Source organism: Ursus arctos, unplaced genomic scaffold (assembly GCF_023065955.2).
Source record: "Ursus arctos isolate Adak ecotype North America unplaced genomic scaffold, UrsArc2.0 scaffold_22, whole genome shotgun sequence".
Lineage (NCBI taxonomy): Eukaryota > Metazoa > Chordata > Mammalia > Carnivora > Ursidae > Ursus > Ursus arctos.
In genome coordinates this window covers 19,190,234-19,211,688 of record NW_026622897.1, presented here as the reverse complement: position 1 = coordinate 19,211,688, position 21,455 = coordinate 19,190,234, and the positions used below count along the sequence as shown (strand labels likewise).

The 21,455-nt window shown below is 38.8% G+C and overlaps 1 protein-coding gene across 1 annotated transcript; it reads left to right on the top strand.

Moving 5' to 3' along the window:
- Positions 1 to 7,646: 7,646 nt before the first annotated feature.
- On the top strand, positions 7,647 to 17,868 carry LOC113260182 (olfactory receptor 8B3). The gene is made up of 3 exons (XM_026505927.2): positions 7,647 to 8,136; positions 10,493 to 10,613; positions 16,908 to 17,868. Exons 1-3 carry the CDS (start codon positions 7,647 to 7,649, stop codon positions 17,866 to 17,868), a joined length of 1,572 nt encoding a protein of 523 aa, XP_026361712.2.
- Positions 17,869 to 21,455: the final 3,587 nt, after the last annotated feature.

Below are 21,455 nucleotides of genomic sequence, written 5' to 3'. Positions count from 1 at the left end.
AGAAGCAACAAAAGAAACTAAGAATTGTACGACTTATAGATAAGTGGTCCTAGTCACAATAATACATTCTTTTATTAACCTGTCCCTTATAATTTTCACAACTATCTGAGATAGGCGTTTCTGTTTCACATATGAAAAAACCAAAATTAGGGTTAAATGGTTTTGCCAAAGTCACAGCAACTAATGGCAGAGCCACGGTTCGAACACAGATCTTTCTTTTTATTCTTCCCTAGAGGTACCAAGAGGTGCCACTTGAAATTGTATATCCTTATTCCTTTCCTGTATATCTTGCTCTGATCTATCAAGGCACATTTTTTTCTTTCACATAGTTAGTGCGCACTTACTCTTTCTGACCGCGGTTGTAGATCCGTTTAGATCCCTCACAACTACCCTCCTCTTTCTACCGCAGTTTTTTCCCACTTGCCCTTGCTTGTTGCCAAAGCCTGAAGTACAGCAGGACTCAGAGAGATTGCTTCCTGGAATTTGGTGTTTCTTCTTTTCAAATTTACAGTTATTTTGAAATTCGGGCATTTTCTGTCTTTGGATTATGCTGTGATTATGTTGTTTTTATGGAGTTTTATTTGTTCTTCTTATTGTTTTCTGTTACTTTTACCAGAGGCATTGGCAGGTGCACATCTAAGAAGATGCCATTTTCTCTGGTTTCTTAGAAGTCTTATCAGAAATATATATATATTTTAAAGATTTTATTTATTCATTTGACAGACAGCCAGTGAGAGAGGGAACACAAGCAGGGGGAGTCGGAGAGGAAGAAGCAGGCTCCCAGCGGAGGAGCCTGATGCGGGGCTCGATCCCAGAATGCTGGGCCTCTCAGAAATATTGTCTTTGAAATTCTATATATGTTAAAGTGCTGTACTGTATTGATTTGGAGATGATTCACTTCTCAGTGAACTCAGAAATATTATTTTGGTTTTGGTTTTTTAAAAACATCATTCGTCATCATCTAAATCTGTACTCTCTTAGAAAAAGTAAATATTCAAAAAGTTATCAGGACTATTACTGAAAATAAGACTATTGACTATTGCTGTTATTTAAGACAACCACCTTGTTGGAAATAACTACATTGTCATATAAAATACAGATTTTTTTTTATGAGAATGAAGACCTGAAAGCGTGTAAAGAGTTACTAGGTGACAATAGGTTACACGAAGAATCCTACATCTGTTAAACAAATTGTATTATCTAAGTAATTATTTACTCTCTCTCTCTCTTTCTCTCTCACACATCTTCAGATCCCAATGGTTTCACTGGTTAATTCTATCAAACATGTAAGGAAGAAATAATGCCAATTTTCTGCAAATTCTTTCAAAATACAAATGAAGAGAAAATACTTTTCAACACATTTTATGAGGCCAGCATAACCCTGATACTCAAAAGAAATAAAGAATTACATGAAAAAAAAATACAGCAATCTCCCTCAGAAACATAAGTACAAAAATTATTTAAAAATATTAGCTAAACTAATATAGTGTTCTATAAAAAGGATAATGTATTATGACCAAGTGGGGTTCATCGCACAAAATCAAAGTTGGTTTCAACTCTGAAAATCATTCAATATAATTCATAACAGTAAAGAATAAAGGAGAAAGTAATATGATCAAGTACGATAAAATAAATACTCATTATCCTAAGAAGTCAGAAAAATAGAAAGAAAAGAAGCTTCTCAATGCAGCAAAAGGCATTTATAAAAGATCTATATCTAAAATCACAGTTAATGGTAAAGACTGAATATTTCCCTATAAGATTGGAAATAGCTAAGATTATTCTCTCTCTTCCATATTTGGTGAAGAGTCTAGCTATTTAAATATGATACGAAAATGAAATAAAATGCCAGTGATGGAAAAAGAAAAAAAATAAATGAATATTATTCACAGAAAATATGACTGTTAATGCAGAAAATCCTAAAAAAAAAAAAACCCACAAAACCAAAATACAAGAACTAATAAATGGAGTTAGCAAGGTCTCAGGATACAAGGCCATTAAACATAAATCATCTGCATTTCTTTATAACCAGCAGCAACTTTTTTAAATGAAATTTATAAAAACACCATTTACAATAGGATCCCAAACTAAAATAATTAGAAATAAATTTGATGAAAGATATGCAAATCTCTAAGCTGAAAACTTCAAAACCTTGCTCTGAGAAAGAAAAAAAAAAGATTTAAATAAATGAGAGATACACCATGTTCATGGATTGGAAGATTCAAAGCTGTTAACATGTCCACTTCCCTAAAACTGATCTATAGATTCAATGCAATCCAAACAAACACAGTGGTTCAGTGCCTTCGAAATTCTGAGAAAACGTAGCTTTTAAACTAGAACTATATTCCCTATCCATTGCAAATAAAATAAAAGCAATTCCAAAATTCATTGTCTATAAAATTTGCATTCCATGCACCCTTTCTAAGGAAATAATGGAGTATCTGCTCCATCAAAATGAGGAAGAAAACAGACACAGTGAAGAGGAACCTAAGGAGACATGACAAGTAAATGTAGCGTGGTGACCTCGATGAGATCCTGGATCTGAACAAGGTAAATACTAAGGAAAAATAGTATGGACTTTACTTAATGCTAACATAACAATATATATTTATTAAATTGAAACAAATGCACTGTAAGATGTTAATAATAGGGGAAACTGTGGGTATGTGGACATTCTCTGTACTATGTTCTCAATTTTTCTATAAATCTAAAACTACTCTAGATGCTAAAGTCCATTTAAAAAAAAAAGGAGGGAAATCAAGAAACAGGATGATACAGGATGCAGGAAACAGGGGACCTAACACAGGTGAGAGGTGAAGACAATCTCCAGAAAGATGGTGAAGAGGGATCTCATGATGTTAACCTTTCAACAAATTAAGAGGGCATCCCATTAGCACTGGAGTGGACAATAAGTTTCTTGGAAAGACTTTTTAAAGAAGATGAAATAACAGAATACCAGCTAACATCCTACGTGATACATACACATATACAGCTACAGCTGTATGTACTGGAGGGGAGCTATACAAATGGGAAGAGGCAACGGATAAATCAGGAAAACCCATAGAATATTAAGCAAATGAAAGCACCTGAAAATATGCACTTCAAGGAAAACAAAAAAGGAAAGAAAACGAAAGCAAAGTATTTGATGCATTCTCTGTAAATAGTGCTTAAAATTATCTTAATAACATAACTGCTAAGATTTATCTAACTTAATTTATATTTATAACCATACTGCAAGGAAGAGAAGGTATGTGTGTTTGTGCAGTGACAGGGAGGTGAAAAAAGATTAAATTCTTATGCATTCCATAGGAACTCACATGAGGAAACCACTGGAGTAATCTAAACATGAGAGAAAGAGAACCTTATCCAATTAGTATAATTGAGAAAAAAGGCTAGACCACGATTTCAAAGAGAGATTCTCTGGGACTTGGAGACTAGATTAAGAAGGTGATTGAGAAGAAGGAGCTGACTAGTTTGTGAATTACTTGCCTAGGTGGTGGCAAAAAAAAAAGAAAAAAAGAAAAGAAAATGATGATCAGAGGAGGACCAGTACTGGGAATTAACAAGAAAATGCTGAATGCAGTTTAGGGCACTCTAGCTTGAGACACATAAATAGGACTGTCCAGGAGGCAGTAGGGAACAGGTTCATGCTATACATACAAGTGAATATGAACAAGGAGAACAAAACACTTATCAGACTCTTTCTTTGTACCAGGCAGTGCTCTACCACCTTCCATGCACTAAATCATTTAACCCGTACGACAATTATTCTCATCATACAGATGTGGACACCAAGACTGAAAGAGGTTAGGTAACTGGTCTAAAGTCTCACAGCAAGTGCAGAAACCCTCTGGATTTAAATTCAGACAGTCTGATTGCGAGTCACTCCCTTAACCACTTTGCTACAACAAACCACAACCTCAGGCTAGTAGGAGCACTGGCTCTCTCTGCTTTCCTCACACTAATGTCATATCCACAACTGTGCTCCATGATGTGGGTACTGATGTTGCCTACTGCTCAGGACTGAGCGAGCAACCCTTGTCAGTGGCAGCTCAGCTTCCAGGCCTCCTGGCCTGGCCCACCCTTGCGGGAACTTCTGCATCTACCAAGCTGGGAGAGTAGGGCATGTTGATGGGAGGAGCTCTATGCAAAACATCACAGACTCCCATTGCCTTACATAAAGTTCCACACTTTTGAAGTGTCACCAGTTCTCAGATTTGATTCATCCAGAGTGCCAGAATTGTTGTTTTGGCCAATTCTGTCCCAGCTTATATTTGCTGACCTTCGCACTCAGCCATAGCTGGCAGTTCCACTGAAGTTCTGTTCGGTTTGTCCTACCCATCCTTTAAAAAAAAATGTAAACTGTGTGTGTGAATTACTTCTAATAATTTTTGGTGGAAAAATCCAAAATTGTAGCAAATGAGTTGATATTACATGAAACCTGTTTCATAAGTCTTAACCTATTACTGAGAAAGCCAACAGTGACATTGTTTGCCAAAGTGGAGGCTAGAGTCTTGTCTTTTGAGAAGGGAAGTACAAACATTACACAAATTTCAGTAATTGTTAATTTAAACACCCTAAAATCTTGTATTGTGAAGTTTAGTTATATTTATAACTTATCATTTAACCCAATTGACAGATACATGTTTTGTCAGGTAGTTTATATTTCGGCTTACAGGTGTGGGGAAAAATATTGTATCAGGGTTTATGTGGACAAACAATAGGAAGTGACTCTGATAAAGTATGTCAATTACATCTCAATTAAACTGGAAAAAAAGTGACTCTAGCTTCTTTAAATAGAAAAAAAGTTTATAGAAAGGACATTGGGAATTGAGAGATTTGGTATGAAGTTGTAAAACCAAAGCTGGAGAATAAGGCAACTCCAGGGGCCAACAGGCAGGAAGTATTTCAGAGGAATAGTCTGGCCACATTGTTGGCCCTGATGCTGCAGGATCCCCACCCTATTTTGACCACTCACTCAGTCCTGGAACACAGCAGCTGCCACTTGAACGGTTCCCAATTGTTTCACTGCATTTGCATTATTTGCTCCAGGTCAAAATCTTAGATAGGAGTTATGTGATTGGCTGAGTCTAGGTCAGTGTGCCTGTTCTGTTGGCCAGGGAATGTAGGGGCATAACTTCTCTCCCTCTTGGATTCTATAGGGGAAGGCTGGGCACTACATCCCACCAAGATGACACAAGATGAGGATTCTGTCTAAGCAAGAAGTGGCACCCTTTTTCATCTTCCCAAATATTAAATATGTGTGCAAATGTGCTTTCCTATTTATAGAAAGGAAGAAATTATGTTTGCAAATATATAGAGAGATTTACATAAAATCAAATATTACGTTTTTGTGGGGATGAGGGATTTGTGCTTTTGTAAATAAATTTTTATTTTAAAATAATTGTAGATTTAAAGAAAAGTTATAAAGATAGTTCAGAGGATTCCTGGACATACTCTTCATGCAGATTCCCCCAGTATAAATTTCATACATATCCGTGGTACATATCTTAAGACTAAGAAATTAACTTCAGCACAACACTGCTAATGAAATGATTTTACTTTGGATTTCACCAGTTTCTGCACAATTGCCATATTTCTGTTCCTGGATCCAATTTAGGAAGTCATGTTGCATTTAGTTGATACATCTCCTTAGTCTTCTCTGATCTGTGACAATTTCTTAGTCTTTGCCTTTTTTAAATGACTAAAGCAAATTTGAAGAGTGTAGATCAAATATGTTATAGAATGTCCTCATTTGGTTTTGTATAATGTTTTCTTATGCTTACACTAGAGAATAATGTCCAGTGAAGAGTCCTTACCATTGCATCATAACAAGGTCTAGATGACATCAACATGATTTACCACTGGTGGTGTTAACTCTGATCAACTGGTTAAGGTGGTTTCTGTCAGTTTTCTCCATTGTAAATTTACTATTTTTCCCTTTTCCTACTCAATTCTTTGGAAGTAAGTTACTATGTGCAAGGGAGAGGAATTAAGCTCTACCTCCTGGAGGGGAGTTATCTAGCTATGTATATTTGAAATTCATATGGATTCATGGATATTTACTTTATTCTTTGGGTTATAATCCAATAGTACCATTTTTTATTTTGTTTTCCAAATAATTCCAGCTTTGGTCCTTAAGAGCTCCCACGTTGAATCCTATGAATTTTTGACTATGACTCCATCTTCTTTTTAAAAATCAATTTTTTTTTACTCTCTGACACTATAAGATGCTTCAGAATCATTTTGAAATTTCCTTGGTCCAACCCTAAAAGGAATCATATCTCCAAGGAATCCTAGTTCTTATCACCAGAGAACGTTATTCAGAAATAAGATCTGGGTGCTGGATGTGTTCATTGATACTAGGGTATCACTGCTTCTAGGTCCTCTTGAAGGTGCCTCAGCCCCTCCAGCCAAACTGGTAGTGTTTAAGCTTTAGGAAGCACCCTTGCCCTGCATGATTGATTAACCTTTCTTTGTATATCTATAGATTATGCATTCTTTCCTAGAAAGAACAGAGCACCTCTGCATGTCGGGAAACAGAAACCAGACCCCCTTGCGGAACCGCCATAATCAAGGGCATGTAATCAAGAAACGTTAGGGACCACGTACTCCCTTTATTAACTGTTCTAAACTCCTTTAAAAACCCCCAAGGCCAGGCAGGAACCTCGGAGTTGGCTTTTGGACAAGAACCCACCTTCTCCCCAAGTGGCTGGCCTTCTGAATAAAGCTCATATTCCTTTCCAATCAAAACTCTTGAGTATTGGCTTTTTGAGTGACAGGCAGCTGAACCTGGATTTTGGTAACACTCTCAGTGGAAAGGGGTGGGAAATTTGTTGTGTATTCAAACTCCTGTGTGTATCTCCCTATCTAATTATTTCTATATTCATCTATCTTAATATCTAATAGAAACATGAATGAATGAATGCTGTTATCTCCAACTCTAATCCAGCAACACAGGGCTCATTGTAGCCTTCCTTTTTTGCCTATTTGTAACTTATTTCTGTGACAATGGGAAACATGACTCCATTATCTACCATTTATTTACTTATTTGATTAGATATCATAAGTTTAGGGTAAAAAAAATGTGTAAAACATTGCACTTTAGTTGCTGAATTTGTTTTTCACAAGAGTATGTTGGGACTCTGAAACTGTTACATGCACACCGGATACCGGGATTGATTAATAGTAAGTCGTAACCGAAATTTTGTCATACTCCAATGCCTTTTCCTGGCAGATCTGCTTAAGTACACTGCCCCCGGAGCAACAGCCCCGCCCGCGCAACTCCACCGCCCACCACCGCCCCCCCCCCCCCCCCCAGCGTCACGCGCTCTTCCTTTCTGTGCGCATGGCCGCTCCACTGCCGCTCCGAGCTCAAGGGAGCCTCATAGAAGCCTACTCCGAGCGCGGGAGCTGGTGCTCTGGGTGCCCTCTGTGCCAGAGCGCAGCGGCAGCCTCACCCTTACCTTCCCCTGGGAGTCTCCGAAGGCCTGGCTGGCGGAGGAGGCAGCTGGCAACGTCGTGCAGGTCGTGTGCGAGGGCTCCCAAGCCGCGGCAGATGCTGAGGCCCAAGGGTGAGGGGCGCGCGGAGGACGAGGACCTGATGTCGCTGGAGAACCCGCAGCCCGAGAGCCCCAGCGGCCGTCATGGGCCCAGGCGACAGCGTGGAGGCTGCAAGAGGAGAGGAGCGGGTCCCATGGGCGCGCGCGGCCTCCGCCAAGGCCAATGGCTTGTACCGCAGCAACTTGAGGGATGACTCGAAAGCCATTTTGGGAAGTACTAGCGCCCACGACCAGAAGCACCATGGAGTCCCTGCCCCGGGCCATGGCAGCCCTGAGCTAGGCCGCCCAGCAGCCGCGTGCAGCCTGGACCCTGACACATCCGACGGGGACAGAGGTTCAGCCATCTTCCACTCGGTCAGCCTGGAGACCCAGGGCTCGCTGAGCTGCAAACACTGCGCACCTGTGGGGCGGAGTGGCGTGGAGAGCATGCGCAAGGAGAAGCGTCTGCCACCACTTCTTCAGAGTGGAAGAGCAGCTCGGTGGCCCCGGGCAGGGGGAGAGGGCCCGGCAGAGGAAGACACCAGCGATAGCAAGGCGGGAAAGTTCATGCCCAAGATCCTGGGTACCTTCCAAGGCAAGAAGTAAGTCTGATGGCCCTGCAGTTGAGGCGGGGGTGCCCGCATCCCTGCTACCCATCAGCCAGAGCACCTGGCCCTCATGCCACAGCAGTTCGGAACCCAGCTGAGCACAGGCGGAGCTCGGCCCCCCCTTGGGACTCACTGTGGATGCTCTGCTTCTTGCCCCTATGCCTTTCCATCCTTGGGGCCCCGGCTGCTTAATGCCCTATGCCTTAACCCCCCCCCCCCCCCCCAATCCTTTCTTAGCGTCTGTCTCTGGGCCTTCAGCCACCTCTTTACGCATCGGCCTCCACCCTTTTAGGCCTTCATTCACTCCAGGGAGCCATCTCTTCATTCCTTCGTCCTCCATCTTTCAGGGGGGCCCATCTTTTTGTGCTTCAGGCCCCCATTCTCTCAGGGCCTTGTGTTTTGGGGCTTCTGCGTTCTCAGGGTTCCCCTTTGTTCACAGCCTTCTGCTTTGCATCTTCACTCTGCTGCCTCTGTACTATTCTCCTGGCACCCCATCCTGTCTCTCAGGACCTCCCACCTTTTCAGGGCCTTTTCTCTCCCATCTCCATCTCAGATTGGTGAGGTCTCACTTCTTGCCCTGCCTGGATCCTCATTTTTGGGCTGCCTTCCCAGCACCCTCCTTGGTGGCCTATCCTTTTGCTGTGGGAAAGCAAGAGCTGGTTGCAGGCAGTTTCTTTTCTTTTTCTTTTTTTAAAATTTATTTTATTTTTATTTTTTTATTTTTAAAGATTTTATTTATTTATTCGACAGAGATAGAGCCAGCGAGAGAGGGAACACAAGCAGGGGGAGTGGGAGAGGAAGAAGCAGGCTCATAGCGGAGGAGCCTGATGTGGGGCTCGATCCCACAACGCCGGGATCACACCCTGAGCTGAAGGCAGATGCTTAACCGCTGTGCCACCCAGGCGCCCCTCTTTTTCTTTTTTTTAAATAATAATTTTGTAATAATTTTTTATTATGTTATGCAGGCAGTTTCTGAGGGAGGGGTGGAATCAGACGCAAAGGTTGCCTCTCTCACGTAGTGCAGTAGGGGGTGCAGGCAAGGGGGCAGGGTGCAGAGGATCCCTGAGAGGCTGCCAACGAAAGCAGATCTGGCTCGCTCCTCCAGCAAGGCTACAGCTAGCCCCTGGTGAGGAGTGAGAGCATTAGGCTCTGCAGCACAATAAAACTCAATCTGGGTAGATGATGATACCCCAGCTTCATGAAGGATCCCTGGCATCCTCTGACAGACACACATGCAAAGGCCCATCCCCAGCTATGCCCAGCAAAGGGTTGGGTGATGACTGCTTCTTCTTGAACAGGCGAGGGCAGGGGACAGAGGATGGTGGTGACTGAGCCCCAGCCCACTGCTCCATAGGGTCCTGTTACACTATGAGTTGGGACTGGTCCTTGCCATGCAGGTACCCAGCAGATCCCAATTTCACCCTGTTGTTGCATCCTTTCCTCTTTGTCACAAACCTGCAAAATCTGTCCAGGTTTCTTCTCTTACTTTTCTTGTATCTTTTTCACCTCCAGAGAGTAACTATGATTTCCAATGAGACATTTTGACATTAAATGCTTAGAAAGCCCCCCACTGAGTTTTTAGCACTGTGGAATTAGTGTTTCTGCTTTTTCTTTTCAGAGAGTTCTGTTTTTGTTTTTTTAAAGTGTAAGAAATTACAAGAGCAAAGGAATTTAAGGCCACTGAGCAAGGGCAGCAATTCTGAGAAGCTGGAGAAGGGAGGATGGTGGTATTTGGGGGACACTTTCACTCCCTGACAGTTTATTGTTTGTTATCAAAGCCACCTCTAAGGCACAGGTGACAGCAGGGACATTTTTTTGGGTGGAAAAAGTCAGGTTTGTTTTTGTGCAGTCTGGTGTGTTGCTGTTCTAAGCAGGCTATTCTAGGCCTGTTATTAAGGGAGAACCTTTGCAGGGAGTGGAGCATTCTGCCCGTGCAGAGGCCAGAGTTTGGGAGCCTAATCTGAGCCCTTGGAGTTCCTGTCTGCATCCTCCCACATCTTGCTAAATAAGGCATTTCCTAAAATGTGATTCTTTACATTTTGGTGTTAACAACAAAACACAACATACACACACACACACACACACACACACACACACAAATAATGATGTGCCCTTCCAGAAAGAGTAATGGTAGGACATACCCTGTGTTCCCCTTGTTATTGATTGTAAGACCAACAGAATTCTGGGTGTCCCAGTCTTTATTCTTGGAGGAGGAAGAATGAGAGTCTTGACTTAGGTTGGCTTAAAGAAAATTCCAAGATGAATAATGTAGTAAGATCAAAAGATGAACAATGTATTACATCATGGTGTAATAACAATTTTTTTACTGTTTTCCCCCCAAAGAATACCAATTTCAACAATTACCCACAGATGAGAGAGCCTTTGTGGGAGTCCAGAAGTTTAGCCCAGAAGTACCAGCACACTGTTGGAGCAAGAAAATCGAAGATTGGATGCATCGAAGAGGGTAAGAGGAACAGTTTCACTTTACCTATGTCCTGCTTCCCCCAAGGCAGTGTAGCTCATTACCAAAGGAGGTGTTCTGATAACCTGTGACTTGTGATTCCTCCCACTGGGGAAAGTAAGAGTATGTGAATGAAGGTCTGGTTTCCTCAGCTATGGGAGACACTGCCAAAGAGATCCACTTCTCATCCCATTCAGATTGCTGAGGTATATTGTGTGGCTGAGGGTGGGAGTGTCTGGGAAGGTAGCAGGTAGGGCTGTTGGAGTGCATCAAAGGGATGTAGATCCTACTAATCGTACCATGGACTCCACTGGGAAGCTTGCTGTTGAGCCACTGGGGATGCCCTCAAGTCGTCATGGGCACCCCCTGACTTTGTGCACCTTACCCACACACAACCCCATCCTGTGGATGGTTTTCCACATGTGCTTCCAGTGAGAGAAAGCCTTTGCAGATGGCTGGTAAGCACATGTGGAGAGACGGCCCAACTCTGCAGGCTGGGGAAAAATCACACACTTGAGTGTTCAGTCCTAGGGAAAAGCAAAAGGGAGGTTCTCAGCAACTAACCTGGCTTTGCAGGATGGAGGGAAGGCATACAAGTTTCAGAATTCTGCCATAAGATGAAATAAGTTTGGAGCAGCAATATCCATAGAAAAGGTCTGAGAAAGTCTCAGAATCACTAGCAGGGGTGACAGAAGGTTATTCTCTTCTAAAGCAAGTCAGAAATACTGGAGGAGGTAGCTGCTTCTTCATATATGAAGATAACAGTAGTCTTCAAGGACTATGAAAAATCAGTGTAACCCAACACCACCAAAGGAATACAATAATTTTCTAGAAATAGATCCCAAAGAAATGGAGATCTGTGATTTGTCTTATAAAGAATTCAGAGGGGTGCTTGGGTGGCTCAGTCGTTAAGCATCTGCCTTCGGCTCAGGGCGTGATCCTGGTGTTCTGGGATCGAGCCCCACATCGGGCTCCTCCGCTGGGAGCCTGCTTCTTCCTCTCCCACTCCCCCTGCTTGTGTTCCTTCTCTCGCTGGCTGTCTCTATCCAATAAATAAATAAAATCTTAAAAAAAAAAAAAAGAATTCAGAATAGCTGTTTTAAGGAAGCAGGGTAAGCTACAAGAAAACACGCAAGGACAATTCAATGAACTCACGAAAACAATACACAAACAAAATGAGAAGTTTAACATAGAGATGGAAACCATCAAAATGAAGCAAACAGAAAATCTGGAGCTGATGAATGCAATGAATGAAATGACAAATGCAGGAAAGAGTATCAGTATGTGAAGAAGAATGAGTCTTTGACAGGGCATTTAAAATTATGCAGTGAGAACACGGAAAATAATAAAAAGGAATAAAGAAAGCCCATGTGGCCTATGGGATACCATTAAGAGAAACACTGCAGACATTACTGGAGTTACAGAAAGGAAGGATAGAGAAAGGGACAGAAAGCTGGATTAAGGGAATAATGGCTGAATTCCTAAATCTGGGGAGAGATTTAGACTCCTAACTTCATAAAGTTAATAGTTAACCCCAATATTTCCACCCAAAGTGATCTTCTTCAAGACATATTATAATTAAGCTGTTTAAAATCAAAGATAATGGAAACAATTTTCAAAGCAGCCAGAGGAAAAATAACCCTCACATACCAAGAAAGCCCCATAAGGCTATCAACAGATTTCTTTGGAGAAACCTTGAAACCTGGGATGATATACTCAAAATACTGAAAGAAAAAACTGTCAACCAAGAATACTTCACCAGGTAAAGTTGTCTTTCAGAAATAAAGGTGAGACAAAGACTTTTCCAACAAACAAAAACTGAGGTAATTCATTGCCATTAGACCTGCTTTGTAAGAGATGCTGAAAGGAGTGCTCTGAGCTAAAACAAAAAGACACTAACTAGTAACATGAAAACATTAGAAAATATACAACATACTGGTAAATATAAATATGTTTAGTCAAATTCAGACTAGTACTACAGTATGGTGGTTAACTACTTAACTCTAGTAAAGGTTAAAGGACACAAGTATTAAAAATAACTATAGCTACAATAATTTGTTAAAGGATACACAATATAAAAAGATAAATTGTGACATCAAAAACAAAATATGAGAAGGGAGTAAAAGAATAGAATTTTTGTAGTGATTGAAGTTTTTAATCACCTTAAAGTAGACTGTGATGTCTATAAGATATTTTATGCAAGTCTGATAGTAACCACAAAACAGAAGCCTACAGTAGATACAAAAGGATAAAGAGAAGGGAATTGAAGCATACCATTACAGAAAGTCATCAAGTCACAAAGGAAGACAGGAAGAGAGGAAGAGAGGAACAAGGGAACTACAAAACAGCCAGAAAATAATTAAGAAGGCATTAAGAAGTCCATACCTATCAATAATTACTTAAAATGTAAATGGTTGAGATTTTTCAGTCAAAAGGCAGAGTGGCTAAACAGGTAAACAAATGAAAAACAAGACCCAACTATATCTTGCCTACAAGAGATTTACTTCAGCTTTAAGGACACTTAGACAATAATGAGGGGATAGAAAAAGATATTCCATGCAAGTTGAAACCAAAAAAACAGTAGGGTCAGCTATTCTTCATCAGATGAAATAGACTTTAACTCAATAGCTGTAACAAGAGACAAAGATCATGATATCGTGATCATGATATGATGCAGAGGAGACATTATAACTGATACTGCAGTAATACAAAGAATCATAAGAGACTATGGACAATTGTATGCAAATTGGTTAGACTAGAAGAAATGGATATATTTTTAAAAACATACAGCCTACAAGACTGATTCATGAAGAAATAGAAAATCTGAACAGACCAATAACAAGTAAGGACATTGAATCCATAATCAAAAACCCCCTAAGAAGGAAGAGCCCAGGACCTGCTGGTTTCACTGGTGAATTTTACCAAACATTTAAAGAAGAATTAATGCCACACCTTAAACTCTTCCAAAAATTATAGGGAGGGAACACTCTCAAAGTCATTGTACAAGGCCATAATTACCCTCACACCAATGCCAGGCAAGGACTCTATAAGAAAAGAAAACTGCAGGCTGCTATCTCTGATGAATATTGATGTAAAATCTCCAAACAAAATTCTGGTAAACTACATTCTGTAGCACATTAAGAGGATCATACACTATTATCAAGTGGGATTTATCCATGGGATGCAAGGATGATTCAACATATGCCAATCAATAAATGTGATACTCCAGATTAATAGAATGAAAGGTAAAAATCGTATGATCATCTCAACAGATGCAGAAAAACCATTTGACAGATTTCAACATTCTTCCATGATTAAAAAAGTACAGGAGATGGATTACAAAAGAGTATGAAAGAACTTTCGAGGGTGACGGAAATGCTCTAGATCTTGATTATGGTGGCAGTTACATGACTGTATTATTTTTTGAAAATCATTGAAAAACTGTACTTTTAAAGTGGTTGCATTTTGTTGTTTTCAAATTATAACACAATAACGTTTAAAAAAAAGAGAATTGCAAGAAGAACCAGTCTCAACTGTGATCTTTTTGCCCCTGCCCCTGAAACATTTTCCATAAATAAAACAGATTTAGTTTTGTATTAAACAACAACTTCATTTGTTTTAAATTACTACAGAAGGTTGAATAAATGTGGGTTGTGATGCAGCACAACTCAGCAGTAAAAGAAATGGAGCATTGATGCATGCAACACCTGGGGTGGACTTAACGGCATCATGCTTAGTGAACAAAACCAACTTCAGAGGTTATACGGGGTGCAGTCTCATTTGTTGTCTTTCGAAAGACTCCACCATAGAGATGGAGAAGAGGTTAGTGGTTGCCAGAAGACACAGAGGAAGGTGAGGGGAGATGGGTGTGACTGTAAAGGGGTAGAAGAAGGGAGATCCTATATGGTAGTGGGACAGTTCTCTTTCATGATTGTGGTCATGATCACATGATCATTACCTTGATCACATACCACACACTACGTGGTCAGATCACATAGACCTACACACATAACACAAACACACAGTATAAAACTGCTGAAAGCTGAAAATGTTTATAATCCTGTATCCTGTTAACATTATTATGCCAATGTCAATTTCCTGGTTTTGCTATTATGCTATAGTTGTTAAAGATGTTATTACGGTAGGAAGCTGGGTTGATTTCAAGGAACTGTATATATTATTTTTGCAGTTTCCTGTGAATCTATAATAATTTCAAAATAAAGAAAAATTAGATGCCTTCTTACAAGTATGATCATAAATTAATACATAAGTGGGAATTCTAAAGTCTTATTTTCTTGAAATGGAAGCTTCTTAACAGTGATTTTTCATATGGATTCGACATAATATGTTAAAAGCAAAGACATATTGAGTCAGGACAACCCAAGGTAATTAAATTTCCATGAAATAATGGATCATTTTTATATTACATGATTTTTATTAAATAATAAGCTCTGAAATCAGTTAAAAAGTTCCTTTTGTTTATGTCTATATAATTGGTGCACACACTGAATATTTAAAAGGGCTCAAATATTTAAAAAAGGCAAAAGAAATAAACTTTCCTGAAAGGTTCATAAATCTTTATGAACTTAAATCCTTAAAACTAATATGTTACCTAGAATTATAATCAGAGAAATTTTCTTTTTTCTTAATTTAAATTCAATTAGCCAACATACAGTACAGCATTAGTTTCAGATGTAGTCTTCAACAATCCATCAGTTGCTTATAAGACCTAGTGCTCATCACATCACATGCCCTCCTTAATTTTCAATGACATTAATTATTTGAACCTTTACAAGGGGACAGCATTGGATCCTTTCTCATATGCCCTAGGGAATGTATAATCCCTGATGGGAAGTTAACATTTACTGTCACAATTAGGGTATAAACAGAGACACTAGTTTCTTCCCTACAGAGCTTATCATGATGGGAAGTTCCGAAGGGAGACCTACATGTACCTGGATTTCTAATCAGATTCAAAAATATATAAGCCTTAAACAAATGCCTTGAGCTCTATGACACAGTGGCTCCAACGTCAAGTGTTGCCCTTCATATTTTCTTAGTAAATTTATAACAACAAGTTTGATCTACAACCAAGAGTGACTCCTGGAGTGCTCAGACTGTGAGATCTGCGAGGTGACTCTTTGGCCAGTAAAGGAAGAAGATTCTGTAACTACATTTGCTCAGCTTTGATATCCTAAAAGCCAGTTCTTCTTCCATTGGAGGTGAAACACACATAAAGGGTCAGCACAGTTCTTTCAATGGAAGGAGAGTGAGTTAATCAAATTTCTCTTTACCTCTTATTCTCTCTGTTCTTGAAAAATGAGGAAAAATATTTATGTTGAATAACAAGAAGCTCAAAAGTATGGAGCTCTGACTGTACCACCTGCTTTATTCTGAGCATACCCTCTCTGTGTTGGCTTCATCTTTGGTCTGGCAGCAAGATAGCTATAGCATTACCAAGTGACACATCCAGTATATAACAACATCAAAGGAAGAGATTTATCTCTTTCTTAAGATAAAGTTTTTAATTGAAATATACATACAAAAGAGTTTATGTGTTATAATCATGCAGCTTGATACATTTTCACAAACTTAACTAATTTAATCAATGTCCATATTAATTATCTTTCTCTTTCATGCCCTCCTACAAAACCAAGGAAAATACATCCACCTTCCTTTATTCATTCTCTGTCTGGCTAGCATGGAACAGAGAAGGAGAATGTGTAGGACAACTGAGTATATGATGAATTGTAAATCTTAGGCTACCAAGGTTCTCCTCAATATTGTTATCAATTATTGACTTCATGGATTCTTGCAGTAAGTTATTTGAAAACATTATAGACTGGTAGGGACTCTCTTCTAGGAAGCACAATTGTGATATGGTCTCTGCCCAAGAGGAATCCTTTCTTTCATGACTGTCATCACAGGGGAACTGAGGTATCTGGTAGGGGAATGGAAACATGAGTAGGAACTAGGAAGTGAAGGATCAGATGAATAGGAGGGAGAGATGGGGATACCCTCTCACTAGTGAAGCTCACCAGTAGGTAGCCTTCATCCTCAGCTACTCCATCCCTGTATCTTCTAGTAAAGACAGGAGCAGTTATTTGTCACATGCAGCTCAAGCAACAAAAGACAGAGTGATTTTAATGTTGAGGGGCATGTGTGCCAGTCCACTCTGACCCCATGAAGCAGAGAAAGACTTATTTGATTTCCACTGATCTGAGTCTTCTTATAAATAAGAGTGTGTAAGGAGAGAGCTGGGGTTTCTATTAATGGGACTTTCTTCTGTTCTCACAGATTTCCAAAGAGGAGAACATTGGTTAGAAATGACTCCTTAGTGACTGAATTTCTTCTTGCTGGATTAACAGACCACCCAGAGCTCCAGCAACCCCTCTTTACCCTGTTTCTGATGATCTACATTGTCACCATGGTGGGCAACCTTGGCTTGATCCTTCTCATTGGTCTCAACTCGCACCTCCACACCCCCATGTACTACTTCCTTTTCAACCTGTCCTTCATTGATCTCTGTTACTCTTCTGTTTTCACTCCCAAGATGCTGATGAACTTTGTATCAAGGGAGAATATCATCTCCTATGTCGGGTGCATGACTCAGCTGTTTTTCTTTCTCTTTTTTGTCATCTCGGAATGCTACATGTTGACCTCAATGGCCTATGACCGCTATGTGGCCATCTGTAATCCATTGCTGTATAGGGTCACCATGTCCCATCAGGTGTGTTCCTTGCTAACTGTTGCTGTGTATATGATGGGCTTTGCTGGAGCCTCTGCCCACACAGGGTGCATGCTTAGACTAACCTTCTGCAGTGTCAATATCATCAACCATTACCTGTGTGACATTCTTCCTCTTCTCCAGCTCTCTTGCACCAGCACCTATGTCAATGAGGTAGTAGTTCTGATAGTGGTGGGAATTAATATCACAGTACCCAGTTTTACCATCCTGATTTCTTACGTCTTCATCCTCAGTAGCATTCTTCATATCAGATCTGCTCAAGGACGATCAAAAGCCTTCAGTACGTGTAGCTCTCACATCATTGCTCTTTCTCTTTTTTTTGGGTCAGCGGCATTCATGTATCTTAAATATTCTTCTCCTGAATCTATGGAGCAGGGGAAAGTTTCTTCAGTTTTCTATACTAATGTGGGGCCCATGCTCAATCCCTTGATCTACAGTTTGAGGAATAAGGATGTCAAAATTGCACTGAAGAAAGTCCTGATTAAAATCTGGAGGAGAAACATGTTCTAATTAGAAACAGCAACAGTATAAACAAGTTCAGTTTTTTTAATTTGATAATTATTGGTGTTTTTTCAAGATGAGGCTGTGTCCATAACCATATTGCTTCTATAGACTGTATTATGTGTGGTTTAAAAGACTTGCTTATCATTTTCCTGATAGCTGATCTCATCTTATTTTTCCTTCTTTATCTCCATCACCTTGTGCAAGTTTACATAAATAACTAATACATTTTATAAATAGAAACTATGCACTTACTTTTCTTTTTTTAATAATAATATTATTTTATTATATTATGTACCATACAGTACATCCCTGGGATTTGATGTAAAGCTCGATGGTTCATCAGTTGCGTATAACACCCAGTGCACCATGCAATATGTGCCCTCCTTACTACCCATCACCATCTTATCTATGGACTCTGAGAAACAAACTATGCACTTACTTTTCAAATAAGTTTTATACTATTTTTGTTTCTGGGCTATTCCTAATATGGACAAATATGGTTAGTTTTATCAGTTACATAAAATTAAAATTACAGCTCACCGATCTAGACACAGAAGTGACAAACAGTTCATGAACTCTCATTTTTAACAATATTGTCAGTGGTGTAGACAGTAGCATTCAAAGAAATGCATTTCAAATTGTGTATAAAGATTAAAGTAGGATCAGATCCCTCTGATACTGTCCTTTTGTTCTGTTTTTCTTATCACTTTCTCTGTTATTATTCTGACTTTTCTTCTTCCCTTTGATAATGGCACAATCTGTACCATGTACTTACTGCTTCTGAGAGTGTCTGTCAGCCCACTGTATTCAATATCAAAGAGAGGACACAGACTCCACTGTTCATTGCCAATCATAGTAGTAAGAGGGAATGATTAAAGGAATAATACGTGTATCTCACGATCCCAATAAGGGGTGGGGCTGGTGGTTTATTGCATTATAAAACTTGCAATCTTTACCATCTAAAATGATACCAAATATTTGAAAAAGAGCATGTAGTTCTTATTGTAAATTTTGAAATTTATCACTTTAAGGAAAATAGCACACAGTATCAGGAGAAACATTTTAGCCATTGTTTTACTTCTCCAGTGAAGTTTATCATGAAGAAAGGTATATATTAATAGTAATAAACTATTCCTAGCAACATTTTGTGAATATTTAAACCTTGCCCCACCAATAAGATAATAAATGTATTTAACTAGATGCTTTTTCCTATAATTTTCCTATTTCTCCAATGCTTTTCGCATTTCTGTATTTAGAATATCAAATATAGTGAGAGGTCAAGAAATGCTTGTTGAATTGCATTATCTTGTTTAAATAACAACAATAATATATTTAATGGTATAATAAATAGTAAAATATGATACATAATAATAAATAATAAATCAGAAACAACTTTGAGGTATAATTTGTTTTTGGAATTGGACTGTAGTAGTCATAGGGAGGTGCTGCTTAGCTCCTCTTCAAGAGAACCAGCTGTGGGAAGCATTGTTGACTGATAGTCTATAGCTGATACTCCTTTGGATTCACCGTCATGTTCAGGCAGAGTCCATGCTCCCTCTGAGATGTTCCCAGCCAGTGGCTTAGCATGATGGGCCATATAGGAGCTGACCAATAGCTGTGTAACACAGGTGTCTTCTGATAGGCAGTCTTGTTTAGGTACTTCCTGTCATCCTAACAGACTTTTTAGGACTTCACTGTAGTCTGAGATTTTCCTATTTGTGTCCTTCTCTCCTTTCTTAGGTGTCAGAGTTTCAACCGAGTCTGAAGGCCTTTATCAGTGACTTCTCCCTCCCACTTATCCTTCACAGCTATTTACCACAATAAATGTCTTGCAGGTCTAATTATTTCTTGGCATCTGCTTCTTGGGGAACTCTAGATGACACAAGATTTACACTAACTGATTTTAACACTTAGATTTAGGCTCTGAAGACAGATTGGTTTTGTTATAAGAATAGACAAATCCAGGGCATAGAATAGAATATTCAGAAACAGATTTTCATTTATATAATCAGTTAATTTTGACCATGTAACTAAGTAAATCCATAGGCAAAGGAAAATCTTCTAAGCAGTTGATTCTGTAAATAGTAACTATTCATGAGGAAAAGAATGAACTTGGACATTGATGTTTAATTTGTCAATGAAAGAGAACTCTTTCATTATTTAAATATGATTTCAATTGCAAAGTTGTAAAAATGGTGTAAAACTATCGCTTAGGTAAAAAACTTCTCATTGATGATTATAAAAGAAATTGAACATACAGTAATTAAAAATTCTTGATCAGGGATTACAAACAACTATTTAAGCACAACACCTGTTAATAAAGAAATTATGTTCTGGAAGCAAGTACAAATTTTTGTTAGAATTATGGATATATTTGAGAATATTACATAATAAAAAGTTATATATTTCTTTTAAGAGGGTTATTTTGACTTTTGAATAATCTGCATTAATATGTAATGAATATGCTAAGTTTTTCAATTTTACCATCAAATATAACAGAATCCTGAAAGTTCGTAATACATACATTTGTAGTTTAATAAGTAATGCAAAAAAGTGTAATTGCAGATTAAGTCATTAAAGCAGAATACTGTAGAATATTATTCATTGTTTTTAGTTGTTTTCAGTTGGTGATTAGATCCCAATAATCTAGCCCAAGAATAACAGAAAATGAAGTCGTTAAATATTTTATTTAGTCAACTTTGTTTTCAGACTTGATTAAGTGGTCAGGGGCATTCACTGTATAGGTGAATGTCCTCCGCTATTATGCCTTCAAATATTTTTCTGTCTCCTCTTCTCCCTCTCTGGGACTCCAGTTAGACATCTGTTGGGCTCCTTGATGTCTTATGGCTCACTGATGCTCTCTTCATTTTTTTTCCCGTCTTGTCTCTTTGTATTTCATTTTGGGTAGTTTCTATTGCTAGTCAAGTTCACACATCATTTCTTCTGCAGTATATGTTCTAGTTTTAACCTGAGGCAGTATATATATATTTTTTACATAAGCTCTTTATTTTAGATTTATAGAAAAATTGCAAAGCTAGTACAGTTACAATATATTCCATATCCAGTTCCTGTTGTTACTTTACATTAGTGTGATACATTTGTCACAGTTAATGAACCAATATAGATACATTACTAATTAAAGCACATACTTGATTCATATCTTCTTAGTCTTTATCTGATGTCCTTTTTCTATCATAGTATCCCAGTCAGGATACCACATTGCACTGATTAGTCATGGCTCGTTAGATTCCTCTTCCCTGCCATAGTTTCTCAGACTTCCCATGTTTTGGATTATCTTGACAATTTAAAATGTATTCATCAGGTATTTTGTAGAATATCCCTAAATTGGTTTTCCACTGTTTTTCTCATGATTATTTTGGGATTATGTATTTTTTGGATTTGGTGTATTTTTCATTTCACACACTGTATTTTTTTAGGTCAAGGAAGTCAATTTTGATCTTTTCTTATCTGTGTCTTTCCTTTATTTTTACCTTGTGGAGCTTATAGAATACATTACTAACAGCCCTTTTTTTGTTCTTATATACTAGTTTTATTTATTTTAAAAAACTTTTTAAAAAATATTTTATTTATTT

Excerpts from the sequence above, each read along its gene's own strand:
- LOC113260182 (XM_026505927.2), top strand. The coding sequence starts at position 7,647 with ATGGGCCCAGGCGACAGCGTGGAGGCTGCAAGAGGAGAGGAGCGGGTC. Across the intron at positions 8,137-10,492 it reads GATCCTGGGTACCTTCCAAG|AATACCAATTTCAACAATTA; the intron begins GCAAGAAGTAAG and ends TTCCCCCCAAAG. Across the intron at positions 10,614-16,907 it reads GATTGGATGCATCGAAGAGG|ATTTCCAAAGAGGAGAACAT; the intron begins GTAAGAGGAACA and ends CTGTTCTCACAG.